Source organism: Varanus komodoensis, unplaced genomic scaffold (genome assembly GCF_004798865.1).
Source record: "Varanus komodoensis strain SLA01 unplaced genomic scaffold, ASM479886v1 scaffold67, whole genome shotgun sequence".
Taxonomy (NCBI): domain Eukaryota; kingdom Metazoa; phylum Chordata; class Lepidosauria; order Squamata; family Varanidae; genus Varanus; species Varanus komodoensis.
The window spans coordinates 2,989,370-3,013,931 of record NW_025336308.1 but is presented as its reverse complement, the minus strand read 5'-3'; the positions used below and the strand labels follow the sequence as shown (position 1 = coordinate 3,013,931).

Genomic DNA, 24,562 nt, shown 5'->3' with positions numbered 1-24,562 from the left:
GCTTTTTCTGCACAGCTCAACATTTCTGCTCTTTCTAAACACATCCAAACCATCAGAACCATGCCGGGATGCCTCCTTTTTCTAACCCCAACCCAGTGATGGGGCACCTTTTAGAGATCGAGTGCCGAATCTGCAACCCAAACCCCACTTCTTCATTGCAAAGTGCCAACACGGCAATAAAACCGGAAAACAGAGGTTTTCGTTTAGAAAAACAACTCACAGCCACTCCAGGCAAATATGTATGTGACCTGGGCAGCCCACTGCCTGGCCATGGAAGCCCGGAGGAGCCACGGCTCATGTGTCACGGCCCGTTTCATCAGTGCCTGGCGCCACTACCCCTTCCACGCACGAGCATGGCCCCGTGCGCGCCGGTATCCGGCGCTTGGCTGCTGGGGCGATGGCGGGGGACTCGGCTTGCGTGCGACAGAGAGGGCTCTGCGTGCCGCTGTGGCCCGCATGCCGCAGGTTCACCACCCCTGGTCTAAGGTATTCTTTACATGCGATTTCCTCCAGTGAACACATTTTTGTATGCATCTTTTGACTGCACAACCGTGCTGAAAATGCCAAGGACCTGTGAAAATGGAGGGATTGTCCTCGTCTGTGTACTAGTTTGAGGTGTGTGAATTAGGCAGGTGTGTATTAAAGTGAAAACCAAATTAACTTCTTCTGAAACGTTCGTCTCGGCCTGTCTGGGGGACTTGCAAGTCCTTGGCTGACGTGGCGCATGGTCCAAAGGCTCTTTGCTTATTTGCTCAGTTGCAGGAAAGTTGGACGTACAGCCCACCTGCATGCGGGTGGGGAGTGTATGCATGGCCCGTCATATATTTGTGGATTACAACTCCCATCAGCCCCAGCCATCCTAGTGAATGGGGGGCACATGATGCGAACTGTAGTCCAAGAACATCTGGAGAGCTGCCTTCGCCTTTGAGATGCCATCAGATCCTTCGTTCTTGTTCACTTGTTCTGCTTTCGCTGCCAACTGACTCACACGGTCGGCCTTCTTGGCATGGCAACGATAAGCGCTTTCTTTGGGCAAAGCTGTACTCAAGCAGAGCTTTTGCTCCAGGAATTTGAAGCTCGTTTCTGTACCTGCACGGGCTGGAAATGACCAGAACCAGCCAGTCTTACTTAGGCTGAGCCGTGCTTGGAGGAGACCTCTGGAATCGAGAGGGCAACCAGGCAGGTATCGATTGAGTCCCACGGATTTAATGGGTCTTGACCAAGCCCGGAACCGATCAGGGGGCTGCGGTTCCTCCGCGTCTGCCCGGCTCCCAGAGGACCTCTCCTTGCTCCCACGGGAGGCTCCTGGGACCAAGCTGGGCCCCGGCCTCGCTGCCAGCCCCCAGCCCTCCTGCCCGGCACAGACTCGCTTCCCCAAGACATGCACGCCCACGCTGCTTGCGCCACGTGAGAAAACGCGGGCTTTCCCAGGGAAGACATGGGGAGGCTTCCTCTCAACCTCACCCAACCCGGAGCAATCCAGATGCTCCGGACTACAAGCCCGTCAGCCCCAGCCAGCAGGGCCACCAGCCGGGGAGGATGGGAGCGCGGCCTCCCCGTCCGGCTCTGCGTCCCGCTCTCGGCAGCTGGCCGCGGTGCACACGCCCCTGTCTGTATCGCCCGGGCGCCGTGGGAAGGTGGAGACGGAGAGTGCCGTGGGGGGGGGGGTGTGGCGGGGGGGGGGGGGGGGGCGAAGCCAAGCGAGAGACCTGCATAGTGCTGCATTCCGGCGTAGGCTTGTTGGAGGGGGTCTGCCACAGAGGGGCTCTGAGCTGGGGAGAGAAGAGAGAGGAAGGAGGAAGAGCGTCAGCATCGGCCGGAGGAGAACCGCTTCCCGGGCAGTGCCGCCGCAGCCGCCGCCGCGGGCGGGGGGCCCTGGTGCTCTGGGAGCCTTCCAGGCGCGGAGCGGGGGCCCTCGCGGAGGCCGTGGCTCTCCGGGCCGCTATGTGGAATGGACGCCCCGTTTCCCTCCCTCTCGGGAAGGCGCCGCGGTGACCGGAGAGGCCTCCTCCTCCTCCCGCCGCAGCCTCACAACAGCAGCTCCGAGTGCCCAGAGGCCGACCCAGTTCTCTTTGGGTTGTGCATAGCAACACATCCAGAAAGGACGGCGAACGTGAAAGCGTTCAGGAGAAGGTCATCGCACCAGGTTTAAAACCAAACCAGGCGCAGATGAAATAGCGCAGGGGCCCAGAGGGCGTCATCAGGCACCTGCTTAAGTGGCTAATGGTGCCCCCTTAAACGAACGAGACGCCCGCGACAGAGGGGGGCCTCAACCCGGTGCCGGAAGGATGCCGAGCGGGCGCCAGGCGGGCCTCTCTGGGGAGGTCCTTCCGCGACCCGCCGAGAGCAGCGCCCACGGACGAGCTGCTCCGCCCCTTCCCCTCGGCGCCCCCCGCCTACCTGGGTACGGGTGGATTCCGTTGGTGTAGATCGTTTCCGACGCGGGCTGCCCGTTGGTCTGCGGCGGGAGGGGACTGAATCCGTTCACCCCGATGGGCGTGGCAATGCTGGGGACGGGGGCTGTGCTGATCCCTGGAGGTGTGCTTGTACCTGAGCCGGGAAGCAGGTGGGCAAAGCGAGACGTGCGGCACGTCAGGGTGCGGCCGTCCTGCCACCCGAGCGCCGGCTCCGACCCAGCACCGATCGTCTGAACACTCTGCGCACGTATTTGCGGGGGGGGGGACCCTCCCGGGAGGAGCAAAGCTGCGCCTGGGAGCCCTTCTCCTGGTGGCGGCAACTCTTCCAGCCTTGAAAATTGCAACATGGAGCGGCCCAGAGTTCAACCCCTCGCTGTTTCGTAGGTGAGGGGCTGAAACCCCTCACTGCTCCTGAGAACCCTAAGAAAAACCTGGGGAGCGATCAGAAGGGAAGCGTTCCTGCTCTTTGGAAAAAGAGCCCTCTGAAAATCTTGGGAGAAACACGTTTGAACAGCAGAGGATTGGAAGGCAGACTTTGCCGCAGGCTGAGCTGAGGGGGCGGGAGGTCCCGGGCGAGATCCCCGCAGGGGCGCATTCCGAGACTGGGGCCACCCTGCAGAAGGTCCGTGTGTCCGCCTGGCGGCTGGACCTCCTTGCTCCCCCAGACCCTGCCGGGCGACCGGGGGCACGGGCAGCGCCTACCTGATGAGGGGGTCATGGGCGCAGCGACCAGCCCGCTCACGTTGAAGGCGGCCATCTGCTGCATCTGTGCCGCCGCGAGGGCCGCCATGGGGTTGAGGCACGTCCCTTGTGCTGCGGCCATCAGGGCTGCCTGCTGCTGCATTATCTTAAGGGAAGAAAGACAGGCGGGGGGAAGAGACGGGGCGCGGCATGGAGTCAGCGGGGCAGGGGGGGCGGAGGGGGCGGCCGGGACGGGGAGAGGAGGGGAGACAAGTTAGCTTTGCCTGCCGCACCACGCGAGCGTCCCAGCAGCTCTCCCAGCAGCGGCAGCCTGGTCGCCGCACGCCCTGACCGAAGGCTCCCCTCCTGGGAGGGCCGTGGGGAAGCACCTGTGCACACCTGTGTCGCGCCACCCGGACCCTACTGCTGATAGAATGGATCCAGTCGGCTGGGGGGGCTCCCCCCCCCCGAGGCATTCTGGATGCAGCTGGACAGCCCCCTGGGAGGGGTGGTTGGACTGGGAGTCCTGCACCAGCAGCGGGTGGAACCGATGGCCTTTTGGGCCCCTTCTGATGACTCTTCTAGGATTCTGGGACGGTTAGAATGACAAGGGCAACGGAACAGCTGGACAGACCGGAGAATGGCCACACCTGCCTCTGAGCATGTGCGGTTTTGCGCTTTGCGCTTGCAACCGTTGGGCCTACAGGATCGTTTGCAGTGGCTGCTTTTCTGCTTGGCACCCACTGACTCCCACCGACAGCTCCCTCCTGCCACGCCCCACAGCAACGGGTGTGCGCAGGCACACGGCCTCTGACGCCGGAGCTCCCCGTGGCCATCACGACCAGTAGCCGCCACCGGCCAGTCCCCCTTTCCAGCCCTCCGAGCAGGTGGCCATTGCTTTGTCCTCGCACCTCCTTCCTGAGCGCGGAGGCTCCAGCGCTGCTCCCAGCTGGGCAAAGCGGCAGCCTCTCGTGGGAACCCTTCGCCCTCCTCCTCCTCCTCCTCCTCCAGCAATGCCGCCACCCCTCCCCTCGCCTGGACTGCCAGACACGGCTGCCTCTTTGGCGGTTCTGCCAGCCAGTCCCCCTTCCTTGTCGGCACTTCTCACGGGCCCAGGCTCGTGCTGTGCTCCACTCCAGCGCAGTCCTGTGGCTTCCTTCCTGGGGAGACCCGAGGCTGCCAGCGCCCAGCTCCTTCCTTCCTTCCTTCCTTCCGTCCGTCCGTCCGTCCGTCCGTCCGTCCTTCCTCTCTCTCCTCCCAGAAGAACCTCGGCTGATGCCATGCTCCAAAAACCTCGCCCTACGAGCCACCGGCTGGTGCCCCTCGCCGTTCCCTCGGCCACCCCAGGTGGGCCCTCCACCCACCTGCCACCCCCCCATGCCGCCAGCACCTGGCGGTGCGTGCGTGCGTGCGTGGGGTGTGCGTGCCCGCATGCATGTGGCGGCCCCCCGTCTGGACGCGCAGCATCTCCTACCGCTTGCGTGTACGCCCCGTAGGCGCCGAACTGGATCGTCATCGGGTTGAAGATGCCCAGCTGCCCCGCCATCTGATGCATCCGCCGCAGGGTCCGCTCCTTGTCCGTGTCGGCAAACTTCACCACCAGGCTGGACGAGGCGCCCTAGCAGCGGGAGAGAGAGGCGGAGGCAGAAGCAGGGCGAGTGGCGGTGCGCACCCACGCCTCCCGCCCGCGGCACGTGTCCCGGGCGCCCCCACCCCAGGGGTGACGCGGCCCCCCGCCAGCAGCCGCGGGCTTCTGCATCCTCGCGCGGACCGAGCCATCTCCCCCTTTCGGAGCCGATGCACGGCCCCCACGCGCATCTCCGCCACGATGCACAGCGCTCTAATCGCGCAGGGATGCTCCTCCGGCAAAAGGCCACCGTGTGCAAAAAGGAAACCCTCTCACAGAAACGCACGTGCGCCCCAAAGTACACGAGGACGAACGTGCACACGGCAGGCGAGCGCGGATTACAGAAGCGCAGAAGAATTACGGAAACTTTTTGTCACGCACGCACAAAATTTGGAATGAACTGAATTTAAGACTGAGAAATTTTTTCAGAGTTTGAGATGAACTAGATTTAAGGTCGGAAAAATCCTCAGCAGTCATAATGAGCGGAATTTTCGGTGGAATAAAAGGAGAAACTGAAATAGATGCCTGCGTCCGCTGCCAGACCCCAACGGGCAGGATCGATTCGTTTGGCAGGCTTGGTGTGCTCAGCGCAAGGTTGTGTCTCGCTCTGTGGTGCCAGGCCTTCTCTCGCTCGGCCCGCCTTTCCTCCGCCTGCCTTCAGTGACTTCCGCGGAGCATTTGAACCCTGGCCTGCTTATTTATATGGTTCTGACCCACCCAGTTGCTAAAGTTCTCCGGGCCGATTAGATACTGCTAGGAGGTAGAATACAAGAGGACTATTTATAGGGATAAAGTTCGATTTTAATGCAAAACTATGAACAATGCTAGAATCCAGAAAACAGCCGTGGCTACCCAGAACTTGGTCGCTAAAATGCCTGGGAAAGAGGAACCTTTCGGGGAGATCCGGAGCAGCGCAAGCAGCTCGGTAATTCGGCCGTCCCTGCCCTCGGGCTTCCCTCCAAAACGAGCCAGGCGACTTTTGGTCCCCCAGGAATGGCTGGGCTGCCACTCCCATCAGCCCCCGCTAGCATGGCCATGGCAAGGGATGATAGGGGCTGTAGTCCAAAAGCACTTGGAGCTGTCCCCTTGACCTGACAAGTCAGGACGCCAAGGGGAAGCGGGAAGGGGCCAAGCCGCAGCTGGGCTGCCGTGATGGAGCCCCCCAGGGAGCAGCTGGAGGGCAGCGAGCCGGAGGCGGAGGCGCCCAGCGGTGCTGTGTGCTCCACAGGGCGCCGGCTGCTCCTCTCCCCTCAGCCCACAGGAAGTCCTGTGCCGCGTAACGAGACGCTTCCTTCAGCCTCTCCCGAGCCCCCACCTGCACCATTCTAGCATTTCGGGAGCTGGAGACAAGCTCCTCCGCACCCCCATGTCCCCCGGCTCCCCCTGTACCGGCCTTCTAGGAACATAAGGAGAGCTCGCAGAGCTAATACACGTATTTCTAAAAGCAGCCCTCTTTCCTCCCGCGAAGGAGCGGAATTGACTGGGTGTAAGTGGCGAAGAACAAGACTGCTGGCACGGCTCTGAGGCGGGGACGGACGGACGGACGGGGGGACGGACGGGGGGACTGCTTGGCATTCAAACTGCCCCAAGCGTGTCTCTTTGACGCTGGTCTAGATGGACTCCAGGAGAATCAAGAAAGCAGGCTGCGCCCTTGCGCTTCCGTTGATCCCAGCCTCTGATCTCAACAGCGCGAGAGAGCAGTGACTGGCATCCCTAGCCAATGATTCCCTGCCCCCCCCGCCCGGCTCGTTCCCTGGGAAGACAATTCCCATCATCCCCAGCCAAGCGGCACATCCGGAGAGCCGCTAGGCGAGGGGCGCTGGATGAGCTGGCGCTGTTCTTGCCCGCCAGCCACCCAGAGCAGAGTGCACCCCAGGCCTCACCTCCCTGCGGGGAGCCAGCTCGGATCGGGGCGCCCTCTCTTCCCCCCTTCTCTCCCTCTCCCTCAGAATGGCGACCTTCATGGTTAACTGAATAGCAGCCTCCTCAAGCCCCGCGATCGAATTACCTGCGGAACACCTGCCTGGAGAGGACGGCTGCTGATCGGAATAAACAAGGGACCCACAACAGGTGATTCGATCCCCGAGATTCTGATCCAATCAAAGGGAGGATGAATTAGCGGGTGATTGGATTAAGGCGAGAGGAGCGGGCTCTGCCTGGTGGAGGGGAGAAGCCCCCTGCTCCGTGGCGGTTAGCGCCTCCTGAGACTGCTTCTGTAGGAAGCCGGAAGGCAGGCAGCCAGCCGGCCGGCCGGCCGGCCGCTCCTTGAGAAGGCTGCCATCAGGGGCCTCGTCACGTCGTGGGTGGGCTGCCGGTGGCCCCCAGGCGACGCCGCACTTGCTGTGGCCACGTTTTCCTTTCAAAGAAGGCGTGCGGCCCCTTGTTTGAAAGAAAAAGCACATTCCCCGAAGCATCCGGGCACGAGGTGTGCCCACCTGTACAACGAGCTGCCGGGGCTGCCATTCGGTGGATGCGGCTGCCTGAGCAGGCGGGAGGGGAAGGGGAGCTGGCAGCGCTCGGCCCCGGGCAGCCTGTTCCGGATGGGGAGCTTCTCCCAGCCTTTCCTCGAAGGCCATTTCCCTGCCTTTCCTCGCCAACCATCCGGGGGCAGGAGAAGCTGGCTCTGCCCTGCATTATGTGCGCCGCCGCCAAGCCTCCCCAGAGCCTCCCTCCTGCAGGGCAACGGCGCCACTCCAGCGTTCGAGTCTCCGCTGCCACCACGCTGTGGGAGGGTGGCGCTCCGCTGGCCCCCCGACACGGGTTTGGGCTTTCGCCTAGCACTTACCGGCATGGTCTGGCTGCCGTGGAGGCTGCCGATGGCGGCCTGGGCTTCCGCATGGCTCCCGTATTTGACAAAGGCACATCCTGTGGGGAGAGGAGGAGGCACCGCTCATCCTGGCCCGGGGTCGCTGGGCAGAGCGGCCAGGAAGGCCCCTCGCGCCAGCGCTGCTGGCCGGAGCGTGTCCTTCCTCAGAGGCGGCCCGCCCTTCCCCTCCTGCCCAGCGGCCTTCCCCTGGGGGCGGCTCACCTTTACTGGCGCCGTCGGGGCCGCGGAGGATGGTGCACTCCTCGATCTGGCCGAAGGGCTCGAAGAGGCGCCGGACGTCGTCCTCGCTCTGCTGTTTGCCCAGCATGCCCACAAAGAGCTTCCTGTCTTCTAAAAACAAGCCGCCTCCCGTTAGCAAGGCCGGCGCAGTGGCAAGTGGCAGGCAGAGTGGCGGGGAAGGGCGGCCGGGCCGCGGGCCGTCCCCACCTGGGGGGACGCGGGGCGAATACATGCCTGGCCAGACCCTCCGGCCAGGGTCAGGGTGGGGGCCTGGCTCCGTGGCTTGCTGTAGGGTCCTGGGCTGCTTCGGGAGGCTCCCCCATGCGACCACCGGGTTTGGGTGACTTGCTAGGGGGGTGATCAAGGAGGGGGGGCTTTTGCAGGGCAGCGGGGAGGACACCACGGTGGCCCCTTTCCCCCAGTGACTGTGCAAACGCGGCCAATGCAATTCATTTCTGAATCAGCCCTTCACTCTGACTTTTTTCCAGAGCCAAGGCAATGCTGACTCCCCCAAAACGAGCACGGAAGAGGCAGGGGCATGCTGCCATTCCTGACACCCGCCTGCCCCCGGAAAGCTTGGCCGGTGATGGGATAGGGCCGCTTTCCCTGGCGCACGCGTCCCGCCGGAAGACGCTCCAAGCCTGCGACTCTGAGTGCCGGCTTCCAGGAAAGGGGCCGGACCTGTTTCAGCCTGAGGAACACATCCCGCTCCGGAGAATCTTTTGGGGGCTGCGGTGGACATTCCAAAGGTACTGGCATACTTTCAGTTCAAATCTTACTGCTCCTAACTAGGCTTTGGGGCAGGGATTTCACCCGTTAAGCCCCCCTCCCTCACGCTGATTGTGTCTCTTAATTGTTCCAAGCCACGAAAGGCGAGGAGGAGGGACAGGGCGGCTCAGGGGAAGTGCAGCTTGGCAAGGAGGGGAAGCCCTCCAAGCGGACCGGTGAGGCCGGCTGAAACGACGACGCATCCTAAGCAAGGGCAGGGCCGGCCGGCTCTCCGAGGAGCGGCCTTCCGCGCTGCAGCTTTTTGTTGCAGGCCTGCTTGGCGTGACGGATGGGAACCGTGATGGCCAGGGACTGGCACTACTTCACCTCCTAAACTTGCTCAGACACCAAGACGGAGTCGGTTTGGAGGTCACGGGAAATAAAAGAGGACGCGGATATGAGGGCGAGAGCGAGAGAGATTGAGGGAGACTGTTAAGTAAAGTAACAAGCAGCTACGTGGTTATGATCAACGGCCTGCATAACCTGCCAGTGCCGGCCCTGCCCAAGGGACATCGATAACTTTAGCATCGGCGGCGTAACGAGTGTTCATGGTTATTGCCGGCATCCGTCTTCCGCAGCCCTTCCGCCGTCGTGGGGCTCTAATGGCGTTTGACAGTCGAAACGGGGGGTCTCTCGGAGGAACACAGGGAGATACACAGATAATGGAAGAGCAGGCGCTTCGTCAGGCAAGGCGCTCGGGAAATTAGTTAAGGGGCCGGGGCTCATCTATTGTCTAGTTAAACATAAACCATCTCTATTAAAAACGAAACGAACAGCAGCCGCACCGGAGCGCGTGCGGCACGGGGGCTTGGCCTCGCCTCAGCTGCCTGGGCAGGTCCTTGCCTGCGACCTCCTGGGAAGGGTCTGGGGCCGTCTTGGGGCTGAAGCTCTGGGCAAAGGGATTCTGGGGGTCTGTTAGGGTGGCCCTGTTCTGTTTGGCAACGGGCAGTTCTCTGCTGCGGAGGCAGGCGGAAGACACTCCTCTGTGGGAGGGGTGCTCTCTCTGAAGGGCTGCACAAGCCACGTCCGGTTGGAAGTCAGGAAACCCTAAGAAGGGAGAACAGAGCGTCTGGCTGCTCACAAACTGAGCACATGCAGAGTGCTCATCTATTGTCCGCAGTGAAGGGCAGCCGCATCCTATTTAAATTGCAGCAATAGTTCGAAATCTGATGTAACCACCGCGGTGAGGATTGCATTTGCTCAACACTGGAAAAGCGAGGAATTACCCGCCGATGAACTCATTCTAAAAAAGATTTTGGACTGTGCAGAAATGGATAGATTGACTTTATCACTGAAGGAGAAAGAAGATATTGACTTCTATCAAACTTGGGATTTTTTTTATTTTTGGCTAAAGAAACGGGACTTGGCTTAGATTTAAAGATGTTTTAAAGTTATTATAAATGGATTTGAATATGACTATAGAATGTTAAAAAATATGAGTAGGGGGCTGACCCAGTACGTCGGATGGATTTGATGATTGATGTTTTTAGAGTTAGTTTAAAATTTTAATAATAAAAAAAAAAAACCCGAAATCTGGCTCTGTGCATCTGAAATAGCAGTCAGAATTCATACAACTTTCCCCCGCCTTCTTTTAAGTAGCATCTAAAGGCCTGCTAAGGTGAAGCCAAGACAGCTGGGAGTCTATAAGCCAATCTCGCAACCTTTCTCTGGCAAAAGGCAGGACAACTTCGCAGCGTCTGGCCTCATGCCGCTTCAGACCATGGGCTCTGTGGCTGCGCTGTGTGGGGCCCGGGTTCCAGCGTTCTCATACAGACCACGGCTTGAGCAGGGCTTCGGCTTTTCAAGAAGGCCAGGCAGGGAGAGTTCAGGACCGGAGGAAGCTCCACGAGGGTCTGGAGGCCAGGCAGGGTGGTCCGTGTCCTGCTCCAACAAGTGGCAGAGCGAGGCTGAGCCTTAAATAAGAGTCTGGCTTCTGCCTGGCTCTGCCCCCTTCCTGACCCAGGTTTTGTCCCGTAAAGGGGGCTGTGAGGATGTGGGAGCTGGCGTGGCACACGAGCAAGCATCTCACGGCTCGGTTTCTCAGAGTCCGATGGCAGCACGGTGACCTCCTCTGTGTGCGCAGAGCACACCGTGCCTTCTGGGAAGACGGAAGCCCTGGTGCCTTCCTGTGGCCAAATCCTTCCCTTGATTCTGGAGCCCTGTCCCCTGAGGAGCAGGCACGGGTTGGGATCCCCGAGGATAGAGCTTTGGGGTCCCGCCCCGACGCCCCTTCCAGGGCCGGCACCTGCACCTGGCGCTGGGGTGACCTTTGGATCACCTCTCTGCCCAGCACCGGAGCAGTGCCAGGTGGCTGGACTGAGCCGTCTCTCTCCTTCCCAGAATGCCCCCGAGGCCGTGCTCCTGCGGGCCCGTGCCTTCGCTTCTCGCGCCGCACAGGTTGTTTCAGAGACACGGGAACCCGGGGCCGGCCGGCCGCGGCCCCACAATGCCCACACGTGGACTGGGTGGCGCTGGGGGGACTGGAAGGGGACCGTCCTCTGCGCAGGGACGCCTCCTGCTCCTCGGAGACCGCCGGTGCAGCTCGCTTGTTCTTGCCTGTCTATTGATTTTTAATCCCTCACCAATTACATTCTGTAAGTGGGTAATTTATTTCCCGGTTCCCTTTGGGACACACGGAGCTTTTGCTGGCACCAGCTGAGTCGTGTTTAATAACTACATCTCTCTCTCTGAATACACTGTTATTTACCCTGCTCAAGCAACTGCACCCTGGGAATGGAACAGCGCTGCCTTTCGCGCCCCTGCCCACGTGGCCACATGTGGGTTTGGCTGCGCACTGGGACCTCCGGGGGTGGGCAGGAGGGCAGTGGGAAACCCCGGGGCGGAAGAGGGGTGCCAGGATATGACGACACCTGATTTTCGTCATCATCCTCACCGTCACCACGCGAGTTCTGCTTCCTTGCGTGTGACTGGAAGGCTGCGTGCCCTTTGTGTGAAGCAGGGCCCCGTGCGCATTCCCCGACGGGGTCGCGGCTCGGCTCGCTTCCTGGCCAGGGCAAGCGCAAGAGGGCATGAGCTGCAGCAGCGGCTTCCTCCTGCATCTGTGGCCTGCCAGTCTGGATGTCGCGTGGTCTGAGTCCGGCACGATCGGTTGTGCTCTAACGGACGTGTGTGGAAGCCACGGGGAAGCATTCCTGGTGGAGATGCCTGGCAGTGGGAAACGCGGCTTCGCGTGTCGGCAGGCTGACTTTCGCAAGAGGCAGTTAAACCGTGGGTGGGTAGCGGTCTGTCTGAGACGCTGCGATCGCATCTTGCAAGGTGCACTCCGCAGGGGCTGGGCTAGATCACCTCCAAGGGGCCTTCTGGGTCTGCGGTTCTCACAGCCCCCCATGACGGAGCAGCTGCTCCTTCCAGATTCTTGTCACATTTCACTCCTGCCCGCCCTTCAGAGGACACGGGAAGGGGCTTCCTTCCGACCTGCAAGCAACTGTGCAAGTGCCAAGCTCTCCAAAGCTCCCCGAGGCTGCGAGCAGCTCCAGGCATGGGTGAGCTTCACGACCGGTGCAGAGCCGAACGGAGGTCTCCTCGCTTCCGGTCAACCCTCGCTCACTCCGGCAACCCAGCGCTGAAGATCAGGGTGCTGTACCCCAGCTGGGTGCAGGGCACGCAGCCCCCATGTCACTGGGGTGCCCGTGGCGTTCCTGCGGGGCATTCCAGGGGGATGACAAAGGGGAGGGTCTTTCGGGACTCCCCCCTTAAGGAAGCTAGTTAGACAGCTGCTAGCCTCACGCACCTTTCGGTGCAGGCCCAGGTGTCTGTGACGTGTTTTTCTTGCCTCTGGCCGTAGGAGAGTTTTAGGTTTTCATAGCCCTCCGTTTTATAAGTGATGCCCTGCTGTTTTTATTGCGGTATTTATTATACGTCTTAGCCTTTGTAAGGATGAAAGGCCAGACAGCAATCCTTAAGCGCAGGCATCCATGCAAGGCCCGCTTCTTTGAAACAAGGTCTACAGCCGCTGCTTCCTAGGCTTCAGATCCGGCCCTCTGGGGATTCTGAGCTGGCCCCCGGCCTCCTGCTTTGGCAAACGCCTCCTTCCCGGGTTTTGCAGCTTTCCGGCCTTTCTGCAGGGTGGAGCTCCTGTGGTGGCTGATGGTTGCAGCATCCCTGGGCCCCCCGTCCAGTGCCCGTGGCAGCCTGAACTTCAGAGGAGCTATCCGAGGTGCTGAGCTTGATTTTCTTGGAGGTACATGAGGTCTAGCGCCGTGGGTGGCTCCGCAAAGGCTCACCCTAAAAGCTGGAGGGGATACAGCCCCCCACTGACACTGGGGCCTTCCTCTCCCAGGCCTGCACTATGTCTGCCCCCGGCCTTGCCGCCCGGCCTTCCAGCCTGCCTTCCGCTGGAGCAGCACCTGCAGAGCCTCTCCAAAGTGGAACCGACTCTCGGGCAGGGGAGGGCGCTGCAGCCACGCCGTGGCACGGCCCACATCGGGCGCTGCAGCTGCTCGGCCTCGCAAGTCTCCCTAGAGGGTGCCAAAGAGCCGCTGGCTCCGGTTCCTGCCACTTCCGAAGGAAAAAGCAGGAGCAGGAAAACCAAGTTGGCTCGTGCCAGAGCCGCGCCGAGGTGGAGCCCAGGGCAGGCACAGCCCCATCCCCCCCACCGTGTGAGGCTCACAGGAAGCAACAGGGCAATTGAGTACAGGCTCCCATTGACTAAAGTAATTTTAGTCAAATGTTTAGATTTTGCCTTCATCGAAAGAAGGTGGAAAGGGTGCTGGGGCTTAACGAGGTGCGACGTCCGTTGCAGATGCCTGGCATGCAGATCCAGGGAGCCTGGAATGATGGAGCGTTTCATTTAACAGCATTCTTTCCAGGCGGCCAGTTGGACAGGGAACCGCCTGCAAAGCCTGCTTTGTACTTCCACAAGCAGCAGGACTAGACTCTTGCTTCTCAAAATGAAGCTGGGCATCGCTAATGGGAGATCCCCACAGAATCCCCTTTTCCCGCTAGCTGCAGCCCTGGAAGCGTGAGCTGTAGATGCAGGCGTGTCCGTGTCGACTCATTCCGAGCCTTACGGAATCCCACGGGACTTACTTCTGGTAAGCGTGCAAGGCGTTGCAACTGGTGCATCGGATTTTGGACCGCAAGGGCCCAATCCAGGCTGGCCGGGACACGCCGGGAGCTGCAGGCCTGCCTTCGGCCTCAGCACGTGCAAGGAGGGTGCCAAGCTCATGGCGAGTGGCCGCAGCGCTTCCTGCAGCCTTGCAGGGCTCTGTTGGGAGCGGCAGAGTGCACCTGACCCGGCTCGCAAGCCCGAGCCTTGACTCTCCTGCTCTGGATGGCAGCGGGTCGCGGGCGAGGGGGCAGCAGCTTGCAGCTCGGCAGATGCTGGAGGGCTGCAGCGGCCCGTGGTGGGGATGGCAGCAGCGGTGGACCGGGAGCCCTCAATGGGCTAGGTGCTCCCCTCCCCGGGGCCGGGGCCCCATCGGGCAGGGTGAGGTGGCTGCCTCAGGCGGTGGATGCGGGGCGGTGGCCGCCGGAGGAGAACGACGTGGACCGAGCCCCCCACCCGGCCCTGCCAACCTCCAGCCGGAGTGCGCTGCCCCCTCGTGCCCCACTTCCCGTGCTGCTGGCCTTCGGGCCAAGAAGGGGAGCCAGTGGCATCGCGCCCCTTCTCCCGGGCAGCAGGAGGACTTGGGACGCCCAGACTCTCCCTGCTTAGACCTGCAGGCGGCTCCCCCGCCCCACCGCTGCGGAAGGGGCCCACGGCAAGCAGCGGGGCAGAAGGACGGGGCACGCAAGCTGGCAGAGCTGCAGCACCCCAAGATCCTGGCCTCGGGAACGAGGAGGGGAATGCACGGGGCCGGTGTTCCCAGGGCATCGCTTGGAAGTTCGCTTGCTGCTCACACGCAGCCGCTTAGTTTCTCTCCGGCTTTCCCAGCGATGTTCCACGAGAGGCCATCAGCGGGGCTCCGAAGACCCGGTCCCACCATCTCTGGCTTACCAGACCCGGCTGGGGAGGGTCGGCCCCAGACCGAGCCCAGCGACATAGGCGGCTGCCCCTTGCGATTTCTTTGGCCATTTGGGTTGTTTTCCCTTTGGTTTGGTTTTTCTTTGACCTCAGTGTAGTTACTACTGAATTGAATATTCCTAGTACATCTTTAATTCATGTGAGATGCTTTTCTGTGTATGATTATTTAAACCTTGTTATGATTTGTAACTGCTAATTGTTTGGAAATGTTATATTCTACTGTTTATCCTATTTATTGTATTGTATTAACGGCTGTAAACAGCCCGGAGTGTGTCTGCTGCCGGGAGGTACAGAAACGGAAATAATAATAATAGCAGCAGCAATGCCTCCAACAAGAACGACAGTCAAGCTGAGCCAGGTCACTTACGAATGCCGCGGGACGGGGGCACGGCTAGAGAGGAGGCCCGTCCTTGCTGCCACCGGCTGGGCCACCCACCCACTCGCTGCTCACTCTGCCGCTGGGTGCCCAGACTCAACGGCACTGAGGACTGTTCCTCTGATAGCCCTTCTAATGCAGGGGGCCTCCAGAGGACTTCCTCTGACAGCCCATTAGGTTGGGGACTTTCTTTGGCCGAGGGGGCACTGGCCACCCTAACCCTGAAGCACAGGATGAATGCAGAGCTCGGAACAGGTGTGGGGAACCTCATGCCTGGGGCCCATATCAGTCCCTAATCTACCCCGGGGCTCCCATCGCCGTCCTTCTGCCGCCGACCAGGGGCTGCAATCTCCTCTTTTCCACAGGACTGAGGCACTTCCTCGAAGCCTTTGCTACCGGCACGGAGAGCTTGAAGCAAACGTATGTCAGGCTTGGGGAGCCTGAGCCCCTGCCCTGCGTGTGCAGCCCCCGAGAAGCTCTCCAAAACGGAACCTGGCCCTCAGGCTGAAATGGGCTGGGTTGCAGTGAATCAGAGTCAGCGTTTATCCTGGGACGGAGAGGAGCGTGGGCCAGCCCCGGTTCTGCCCCTTTCCGTCCCTGAGCCTCCTGCCAGCAGCCAGCCCTCCCGGGGGTGCGGCCATGGGGCCGAGGGGGAGCAAACCGCGGCCTGCAAATGCCGCACCAAATGCACTGGCATCCCCCACCCGGTGCCCTCCATCCCGCCCCCAGCTTGCACTCCTTGCAGTGGCTGGGGGAAGAGGGTTTACCTGGCATTGACAGCCCAGCCCCTGTTGTGGTGGAAAAGGTCTCCCGCAGGTCGCCAGGACCCCGAGGCCTTCCCAAGACCTGCCCCTCGTGAAGAAGGGGATTGCTGGCTGCAGCCGTGGGGAGCTCTGGGGGGCGTGACCACGGGGGCTGCCCTGAGGGGCACGTGCAAGGCGGGGCGTGCCACAAGCACCGGCCGGTGGGACGCGCGGCTCTGCAGCGAAGGGCAGGTGCTACGCCCATTTGGCATCCCAGAAGCCGCGGCGCCCCAGAATGCGGGGCCTGCGGGGCTGTTCCGGGACTGCGCCCATGGGAGGCACGGAGGCCCCGGCCGCAGCCGGAGGAATGCACGTCAAAGGAAGCGGCGCTTACCTCCCCGGCCCTCGCTGTCCGCTGGCTTGACTTGGATGGGGCGATTCATCTGTCGAAGGAAGCACAGGGTTAGCGCGGAGGCAGCGGCGCTCCCCGAGCGGTCCGAGGAGCTCAGCGGGAAGCCGGTGGACGGGGATCCCCTGCACGACTCGGCGCCCCGGGGGGCGGGCAGGGCCCCCTCACGTGGCTTCTCCCTTTCTCGGCATCCCAAAGTGGCACCGTGCTGCTCAGCCCCAAAGCCGTGCCCGACCCGTCGCGGCCCCACGGACCACCTTCCTCCAGGCCCTCCTGTCCTCCACCATCCCCCGGAGTTGACCCGGCCCCCTATCCACCACCCCGCGACCCCATCCAGCCCACTCAGCCTCTGCCACCCCCTCCTCCTTTCGCCGTCGATCGATCGCTCCCAGCATCAGGGCCTGCTCCAGCCAGTCCTTCCTTCTCATTGGGTGGCCAAAGTATCACAAAGAGTTTTGTGAAAGTGGCTCTCGGGTAATAAGAACAGCGGCATCTCCGAACATTTGACGAAGCTCTGCCCAGGCCTCAATCGGCCACCTCTGCAGGGGCAGCGCGGCTGCCAGGAACGGGTGAGCGGCTCCGGCTCGACGGGGGATGGCGCAACCCGCTGCGCCATGGGATCCAGCCGCCCTCCCGCTTCCCCCAGCCGGCCTCTGGCCTGGTCACGTCCGTGTCATGTGCTGAAAGGCGGAATTCTTGCGCATGTCCCAGGCACAAACCGGTGAGGCAACTCGTGAAGAGCCAGGACGGGGCACAAGGAACCTAAAAAGAGGTGGCCCCTTTCCACAAAACAAGCGCATCTGTATCGGGATGGCTGCCAGTTTAGAAATAACCATCATGCTGTTTACGTATTAGATTTATATCCCACCTTTCTTCTCTCCTCAAAGAACTCAAAGTGGCTTGCATCCTTCTCCTGCTGCTGCTCTTAATCTGATTCCCGCAACAACAACCCTGTGAGGTAGGCTGGGCTGAGAGTCTGTGACTGGCCCAAAGTCACCCAGTTGGCTCCATGGCTGAGCAGGTGCTTGAGTCCCAGTCCCGTGCCCTCAACCACTACACCACATTGACTCAATAAAATAAAATAAAATAAAATAAAATAAAATAAAATAAAATAATTGAAATGCAGCGCAGCTTGAGGAAGGCCGGACCAGATGACCTGTGCACCTGCCTGCTCATTCTCCAGTCCAGGTGCTGCTGGAACACCTGGAGCACTTCCTTCCGGAGGTTCTTTGTCTTTAACCTGAACTCGGACTGGACACTTTAAATAACGAACCCCTTCCCAGCGTGGGATAGTCTGCTGGTCGCGCCGAAACAGGCCTGCGCTCTGCAAAGGAGGCCACCCTACAGCCGCCTGCGTCTGCACGCCGTTCGCAAACACCTTCTCCAAGTGCGAATCTTTGCGTGGCCAGTGGTGCCGGCCACGCGCCACATCGGGGCTGCGGCCAGGGGCGAGGTGTGGGGGGGCTCCAAGGCACCTGCCTGCTCGGCCTCCTCGCGGTTCTTTGGCCTCGACCCGCATCCGCAGTGGGCAGCAACCAGGAACAGGGGACCCTCCGCTGCACTGTGGGGCCCGGCCACCCTCGGCGATGCTTCGCCGCAGGCCCCCTGTGCCCTTGCTGAGCTGCCACCCGAACGCAACAAGCCGCAGCGACAGCTTGGCCCACCGAGCAAGACACACGGCGGGGAGAGCGCGAAGGCCACGGGCCCGCACATCGAGCGGCCGAGCTCCCCGGGGCGCCTCCGTCACATCCCGAAAGCCGCCTCCAAAGCAACGCTCGCTCGCTTGGGCCGGCTTCACGCCGCTCCTCTGTCGCCGCCCAGGGCCACCTGACCACCCTCCTCCTGCCAATCAATCTCGCTAATTGATTTGCGTATTAGTAGAAGCTGTTGATGGCCTTTGATGGCTATTAAAGTCAATTAAAGTCCCTTCGCTTCATTGGGGTGACAGATGAAAGGATACTGATGCGTCCAATCATTTATCTTGCACACACTCCCCACTGGATGGACAGACACGCACGCACGCACGCACGCTGAGCTCTTGGCTGGACAACTGGGAGCTGTTTGGAGGAGATGGGGAATTTCTGGGAGTCTGGACCAGCAACCAGGAAAATTCAGAAGTGCAGGAATGCGTGCAGCGTACGGATTTTCCCTGTATGTTTCTTTACCAGTGTGCGTCTGAATGTGCGTGGCTCACGGAAGGCTCCACTCCAAGGAGGGAGAGAGAGATTCAGGTAAACTCACCAACTCAAGTGTCTAGAAAGTAGGGAAAGCTGGAGGGAGAAGGAGATGGGTGTCCTGATTTCTTTCATAGATTTCTTTCCCATTTCAGGATATTTACCACCCGAAGCGGTTCAGGGCCGTGCAGCACAGGGCAGGTGATTGGAACAGCAGGAGCCAGCTCCATTTTGCTCCTGAGGGGCTATGATTTTTGGTTGCGGTTAGTGGCAAAGTCGTGCCCGACCCATCGTGACCCCCCAGACAACCCTCCCCCAGGCTCTCCCGTCCTCCTCCATCCCTTGAGCCCACCCAAGCCCACCCCCACCGACCCTGGGACTCCATCCAGCCACCGCCCCCTCTGCCGCCCCCTTCTCCCTTGGCACCAGCGTCTCCTCCAGGGAGCTATGATTTTGGAGAGCTTCAAATGCAAAGCTGCACAAGCCCAGAGCTTTAAAAAAGAATCAGGTTTGGCACACGAGATGGTTGTTCTTGTTCGAATATATCAGGAAGGAAAGAGCAGTTTGGAAGCGTGAAGCATGGAGAGAAATGTGTGTTCTGTGCGTCACGTTGGCGGTGAGACACACGCCCCCCCCCCCCCGTTAAGAGGGTCCCCGCAGGGCCATTCCGAAATCATCCAGCTACGCGCTGCCGCCAAGCAAGCTTGCAAACCGGAGAAATGAGATGACACAAGCTCACCAGGAGATCGGACCGTCATCAAAGTGAAGAACAGCACACTGAAATCATCCCCAAGCAGGATGAAATGGAAATATCTTTAGGGCTCGCCAAACCACCAGCGAAAAGGAGGCGTGTGCACTGCTTCGTGGAGGGGATTCGGCAGGCGGGGAGCCACCACTAAGGAGACGCTGTTCCTGGCGCTCGCCAGCCCAGGGCTCTTGGCAAGGGAGGCGAGAGGAGGGCCTCCCGCGCTGATCTCGCTGCTGGGGCAGGTCAGTGTCGGTGCAGGCGGCCCCTCGCAGCCCCCGGTGCCTCGAGAGGACCCTCTGCCAGGGAGTCCCGCACAGCCTCCAGGCAAGGCACTGCAGAGCTTCTGAGCCGCTCTGCTTCCGCTCTGTGTGCTCAGGAGATGGACGAGAGGTTGGCTGGTGCGAGACCAGAGAAATCAAACCTTCACTGGCCCACAGCAACCTTCCTCAAACCGATTTCTTCCTGATCTTCTGTATTACAAGCGCCAGCCCCTCTGACCATCGGCCATGGTGGCTGGGGCTGATGGGAGCTGTAATCCAGAACATCTGCAGAGCAGCAGACTGGAGAAGGCTGATCTGCAGGAGAGCGGGCTGGAACGCAGAGCGCTGCAAAAGCGATCAGCCCGTGTGCTCCGCGGGGCGTGGAAGCAAACGCGCGAGATGCCCAGGAACGCCCGGCAGCTTCACTCCGGCCCAGCCAGGCCTCCAGGACGGAGCTCGGTTCCAGCTCTGCTCAAAGCGCCCCTGCGGAGAGCGGCTGGCTGCCCGTCTCTGGCAGGCGAAGCCGCATCCTGGCAGGCTCGCTGTGCCTTCCAGGTACTGGGAAGAGTCGGCGGCTCAGTACGGAGCCCGGTTCCTTCTTGATGATCGGCGCATGCCAAGCTTCGGAGAGGAGTCATTTCTCCCCTCCTTCGGGCAGACCCACACGGATGAACTGGGGCGATGCAGGAAGAAAAATCACGGTGGGGAGGGGGTCGAGCTAATCGTTACACCTATATCTCACTTCCCCCCTTTCACAAGGTGCTTTCCCCAGTCCTCTTCCTCCCCATTTTACCCTCACCACAACCCTGCAGAGTAGGTTGAGCTGCAAGAATGCCCACCTCGCCAGCATTTTCATGGCCGGGAGGGGCCAGAGTCTGGGCTCCCCATGCCCCCCTCAAACCCCCGCACCGTGCGGGCTCCTGGAGGTTCCACCAGCCCAGGTTAGAATCGGTTTGGAGGCCGCCCCATCCGGCGTGCTGCTCGGGGCCAGGCCTGTGGCACAACCCCGCCCGACAGCTCCGGACCCCCCTCAGCAGAGATGCGCCCCGGAGAGGACAGCCCAGCGCTTCCCGAGCAGCTTGTTCCACCATCGAGCGGCTTTCTGCTAAGCAAGCTTCTCTTCTCCCAAGAGCTGGCCCAGATCTGTTCCTCTGTCAATTCCACTTGCGCTTTCTAGTCCTGCCCCCTGAAGCAACCCAGAACGAACGAGTGCTCCATCTTCGCCAGGACGACTCTTCCGATCCTGGAAGACCACTGCTGGGCCTCCGCTCGATTTTCTTCTAAAAAGCCATGAAACCATGAGGCCATTCGTTAACCCACCTTTTCTCCAAGAAACTGACGGCCCCAGGCATGCATTAAGACGGCCACCCTCTCCACCCCCCCCACCGCTTGAAGTCTCGCATGCAGAAAAGCAGCATCTCAGGGAGAAGGCTGGAGCAGAACTGGTCCCTCTGCCACGCTCGGTTTCCGCAGGCAGAGCTCTCCAAACGCTCCGCTTGGCTCCGAGCCAGCATGGCGGGCCGACCGGCTCCGAATCGGCGCAGCGACGGATCCAGGTTCCAGTTTGCACAAATTGGAGCTACCCACGGTGCTGGTCTAATTTCTGGGGGTCGTGCCATGGGCAGTTCCTTAAACGTGAGCGTAAAGCCTGGAGTGCACCAGACCCACCACGTCTGAATGGGGTTCTTTGGGGGGGCCCGACCACCCCCTGCCTTCCCCTCATCTCCAAGCTGCTGCTGCCTCCTTCTCACACCCAGACGGTGCCCTTCACGAGGGAGCGCATGCCGAAATCTGGGTTTGCCATCCCCAAATAGGATGCAGTTGTGTTTATATTTTGCAGTGAGAATATTGGCAGAGATGGCTCCCTTTTCACATCCATTGTACAGTTCAGAAACACACACACACACACACGCACAAATACGGCATTGTCTGCAAGGGAAGAAAGCGGCATCCTGCTCTGCTTAGGATAACGGGCTACAACTGAATCCCACGCATATGGCATGGAAGGGCCCCCCGCCCCCCGCTGCTCACTGGGGCTGCTTCTTTCTAAGCGCGCCAAGAATTACAGCCTCAACACGCTTTTTCGAGTGGAATCTGGGCAGGACAGCGGTGGCAGTAAATTCACCTCTGCATTCCGCTTTCTTGGCAGCTTTTGCTTGATGGCATTTTGTTCTGTTGGTGGGATTTGTTCCTTTTATGGCTTTAAAAAAATCATGCATCTTGCCAGCCCCTGTGGGGGCCTCTGGAAGGGAGGGCGGGGTTCGGATCGTTGCAGAAAGACTGAGCAGCGTCTGGGGTGGGCATGGGCGACGTGTCTGCTCCCCACCCAAGGGGCTGTTTCGGGAAAGACGTGCGTGCTGCAACAAGGCATTGCAGCATGGCCCGCTCCCACCCTGGGTGTCAGGCCGCCAGCTGGCCACGCTTTCCTCCAAGAGACCCCGTTCCGCGTCCGCCTTGGGAGCCACGCAGCGCTTTGTTGCAATGGAGCGCGGCCGGCCGGCCGGCCGGCCAGCACCGGGGTTCCCTCGAGCGCGCCGAGCGCAGCCTCGTGCTCCTCCATGGCCCCGTTTCGCCCGCAATCTTGTCATCACTCACCAACCGAGTCCGCTATTAGAGGGGGGCTGTTCCAGAAGGAGCAATCTCTGGAGCGCAGCCCCACGGCAATCCTCGCAGCCCTCCGGCCGATGGGGCCTGGGGAGATGCGACTCCCTCCGGGAGAGGCAGGCTGCTCTGCGCCCCTCTCCTTGGCCCCCCGCATGTCGGGATGGGCCACCCGGCCAACAGACCCGTGGCCACAGAGCTTCCCACGAGCCACTTCTCCACCGGAGGCCAATGACAAATATTTCCTTTCCATTACCCCCGGTTCATAAAGCTAATGCTTGTTCCAAGCGGCGGGCCGTATCCATCATTCTGCGGGCTGCCTCCTCACTACATTAGTTTTATGGCCATGTGCCTATGATGGGCACGTCGGATCCTGCCAGCGATAAGACTAACAAATTAGTCAGACTGACACCAAGGGGGAGCTTTCACGAGGCCGCTTCCAGCCTGCCTCTTGCCAGGGCGGCTTCCCGGCCAGCGCGCGTGCCGAATCACAGGGCGGCCCCGGGTCACCCCCTCCTGCACCGAACACCGGCAGCCCTTCTGTGCGTGTGCATCTCGCGTGTGCGAGAGGAGGCGGGTCATGTGTCAAGCCCTCTCCCCGTGGGAGGCCGCCACGCTTACACATCCGGGTACAAAATGGCTGAGCCTTCCCTGAGAAGCAGAAGGGAAACAATGCGCTCACAAAATCCATTATCTACGGGTCAGGACACGCAAAATAACAGTCCGAAAGCATTGATGTAAGGATCTGGGGCAGAAAAATAGGACCCACCAGAGAGACCTTCAGGAAACACACACGGTTTCTCCCCCCACTTTCGATCCATGGTCTGCTAAAGGCCGTCCTGGAGGGCCATCCGTGCTTCTCCCCACGAGATCAGAACCTCCGACTTTTCCTGGCTGCTTTTCCACCAGGTCTTCACAGCCACATCACATCGCCAGGAAAGTCCAGTGCCAAAAAGATATAACCACACTTTGTACGAACAGTCATGCAAACACAACTGCTATTATTTATTCATTTAATGGTGTTTATGAATTGCTTGCATTAAAGACGTTTCTGGATGAGGTGCAAAGAGCGAGTCTCCCCACCGAGGACAAGAAGGCCTGGCTGGAAATGCCTGTCGGAAAAGGTGCACTTCCAGCAGGTGCCGCAAACCTAGAAGGGCCGGCCCTGCCTAATTTGATTTCCTCTTCAGTGCCTGCTTCTTTCTTTAAAATGGAACAAAAGGCCAAGCAAGCACAGCCCCGCACAGAAGAAGCCGAGCCACGCAGCGTCTTCCAGCTGCGTGCCGCAGAGGCACCCGAGGCCCAGGGGGCGCCCTTCCCCCCCCCCGGCCCCAGCTCAGTGGCCCCTCAGAAGAAGCAGACCTAAAAGAGATGGTCGTCCCTCTTTCCTTCGGCGCTGCCTCCCAGTCGCCCATGGAGCAGAGAGACTCAGGTCGCCCTTCTGGTAAAGGACGGAGGGAAGCCCAGCTGAGCTTATGGGGCTGTGCATGAACCGCCCCCCATCCCGAATCTTCCCCGTGCCCGCACTCTGCAAGCACAACACCGTGTGGAGATGCAGCTAATGGTTAATCAGTAATGATTATTTTTTTCCCCGTGTTTGTTTCTCCAGCCCTTGTGTTCCCAGAGGATATTTCCCAAATCCTGTTGATAGAGATTACATTGGCAGCAAGAGACAGTCCCCGGGGAGGTGAGGCAGCCCGGCAGCCCTTAACAATGCAAGGCAGCACAGGAAAGCACGGGGAGGATTCCAGCTTGCAGATCAGCAGAGAGCAGGAAGCACCTCCGGATGGCCTCATGCGGAGAGAGGCCATCCAGCCGGGGCTGTCAACTTGCATTGGCAGCACCGATCTTCATCCAGCTCGTCTCAGCCCAGGCTGGGGACTCCACGTCCCCCTCTCCGAAGTTGCCAGACTTCCTCTCCAATCGGCTCAGGCAGCATGGGCAATGGTTAGGGGTGACGCGAGCTGGGCTGTCACAACACCTAGAGGGCCGCCAGCTTCTCCTGCCTTTTCTTGACCATTTTGGCTTGTGCCCCATGGCCTGTCGGTTCTCTGTTGAGCCTTGACTATGATTTGAGGAAAATGGAGACATTCACTAACAGAGGAGGAGCTGTAGCTCCATAGCAGGACACGAGTTTGGCGTGCAGAGGGCCCCAGCTTCGGTTTCTTCTAATATGGCTGGAGAAACTCCTGCCTGAGACCCTGGAGAGATACAGGCAGCCGGAGTCTCAGCAGTGCCTGGTGAGATGAAGGCGTGGTCTGGCTCAGTACAAGGAATGTTCCTGGGCACTTATAGTTCTGCATTACAACCTGGTAGGACTTTATTAAAGAAACCTGGGTATGTTTGACTAGCACACTTGCGATTGGTGGAGTCAGTTTTACTTCTCATGCGAACTTTGAGGTCCACCAAGCAGATGCAGGTGGGGACGGAGGCAGATGCAACCTGGTGGCTCAGGGAACCAAGGCAGTTACTCACCACCTTCCATGAGCTACACAAAGGACAAGTATAAAGCCGCATTTGGTCGGGTTTTGTAATCCAAATCTCTAAAAATGGCCAGCAGAGTTGCTTGAAGGCAGCCCATCAACACGCACAGATGTTTTACAGGCAACCGCAGTGAGGTGGCAAAGAGGCGCTCAGCACAGCCTTCCTTAATCGGCCCTGCAGATGTTTTCTGTTTCAATTCCCAGGCCCTTCACTGAGGAGGCTTTAGGGAGACGATGGGGCTG

At 60.4% G+C, this 24,562-nt stretch overlaps 1 protein-coding gene across 9 annotated transcripts in view; it reads right to left on the bottom strand.

Annotated features, from left to right (window-relative positions):
- Window positions 1-24,562, bottom strand: part of CELF6 (CUGBP Elav-like family member 6) — a 57,927-nt gene that overhangs the window by 8,223 nt on the left and 25,142 nt on the right. For 2 of the 9 annotated variants that reach the window (XM_044450529.1, XM_044450533.1), the window contains exons 1-7: window positions 16,039-16,087; window positions 7,754-7,879; window positions 7,511-7,590; window positions 4,573-4,716; window positions 3,120-3,264; window positions 2,401-2,550; window positions 1,709-1,772 (exon numbers count right to left, since the gene is read on the bottom strand). In XM_044450529.1, the coding sequence (XP_044306464.1) occupies window positions 1,709-1,772; window positions 2,401-2,550; window positions 3,120-3,264; window positions 4,573-4,716; window positions 7,511-7,590; window positions 7,754-7,879; window positions 16,039-16,087 (758 nt within the window). Of the gene's footprint in view, window positions 1-1,706; window positions 1,773-2,400; window positions 2,551-3,115; window positions 3,265-4,572; window positions 4,717-7,510; window positions 7,591-7,753; window positions 7,883-10,568; window positions 10,579-11,246; window positions 11,267-15,562; window positions 15,569-16,038; window positions 16,088-24,562 lie in introns of those variants that run through there. The other 7 variants (XM_044450532.1, XM_044450531.1, XM_044450526.1 and 4 more) reach the window with 7 other exon arrangements.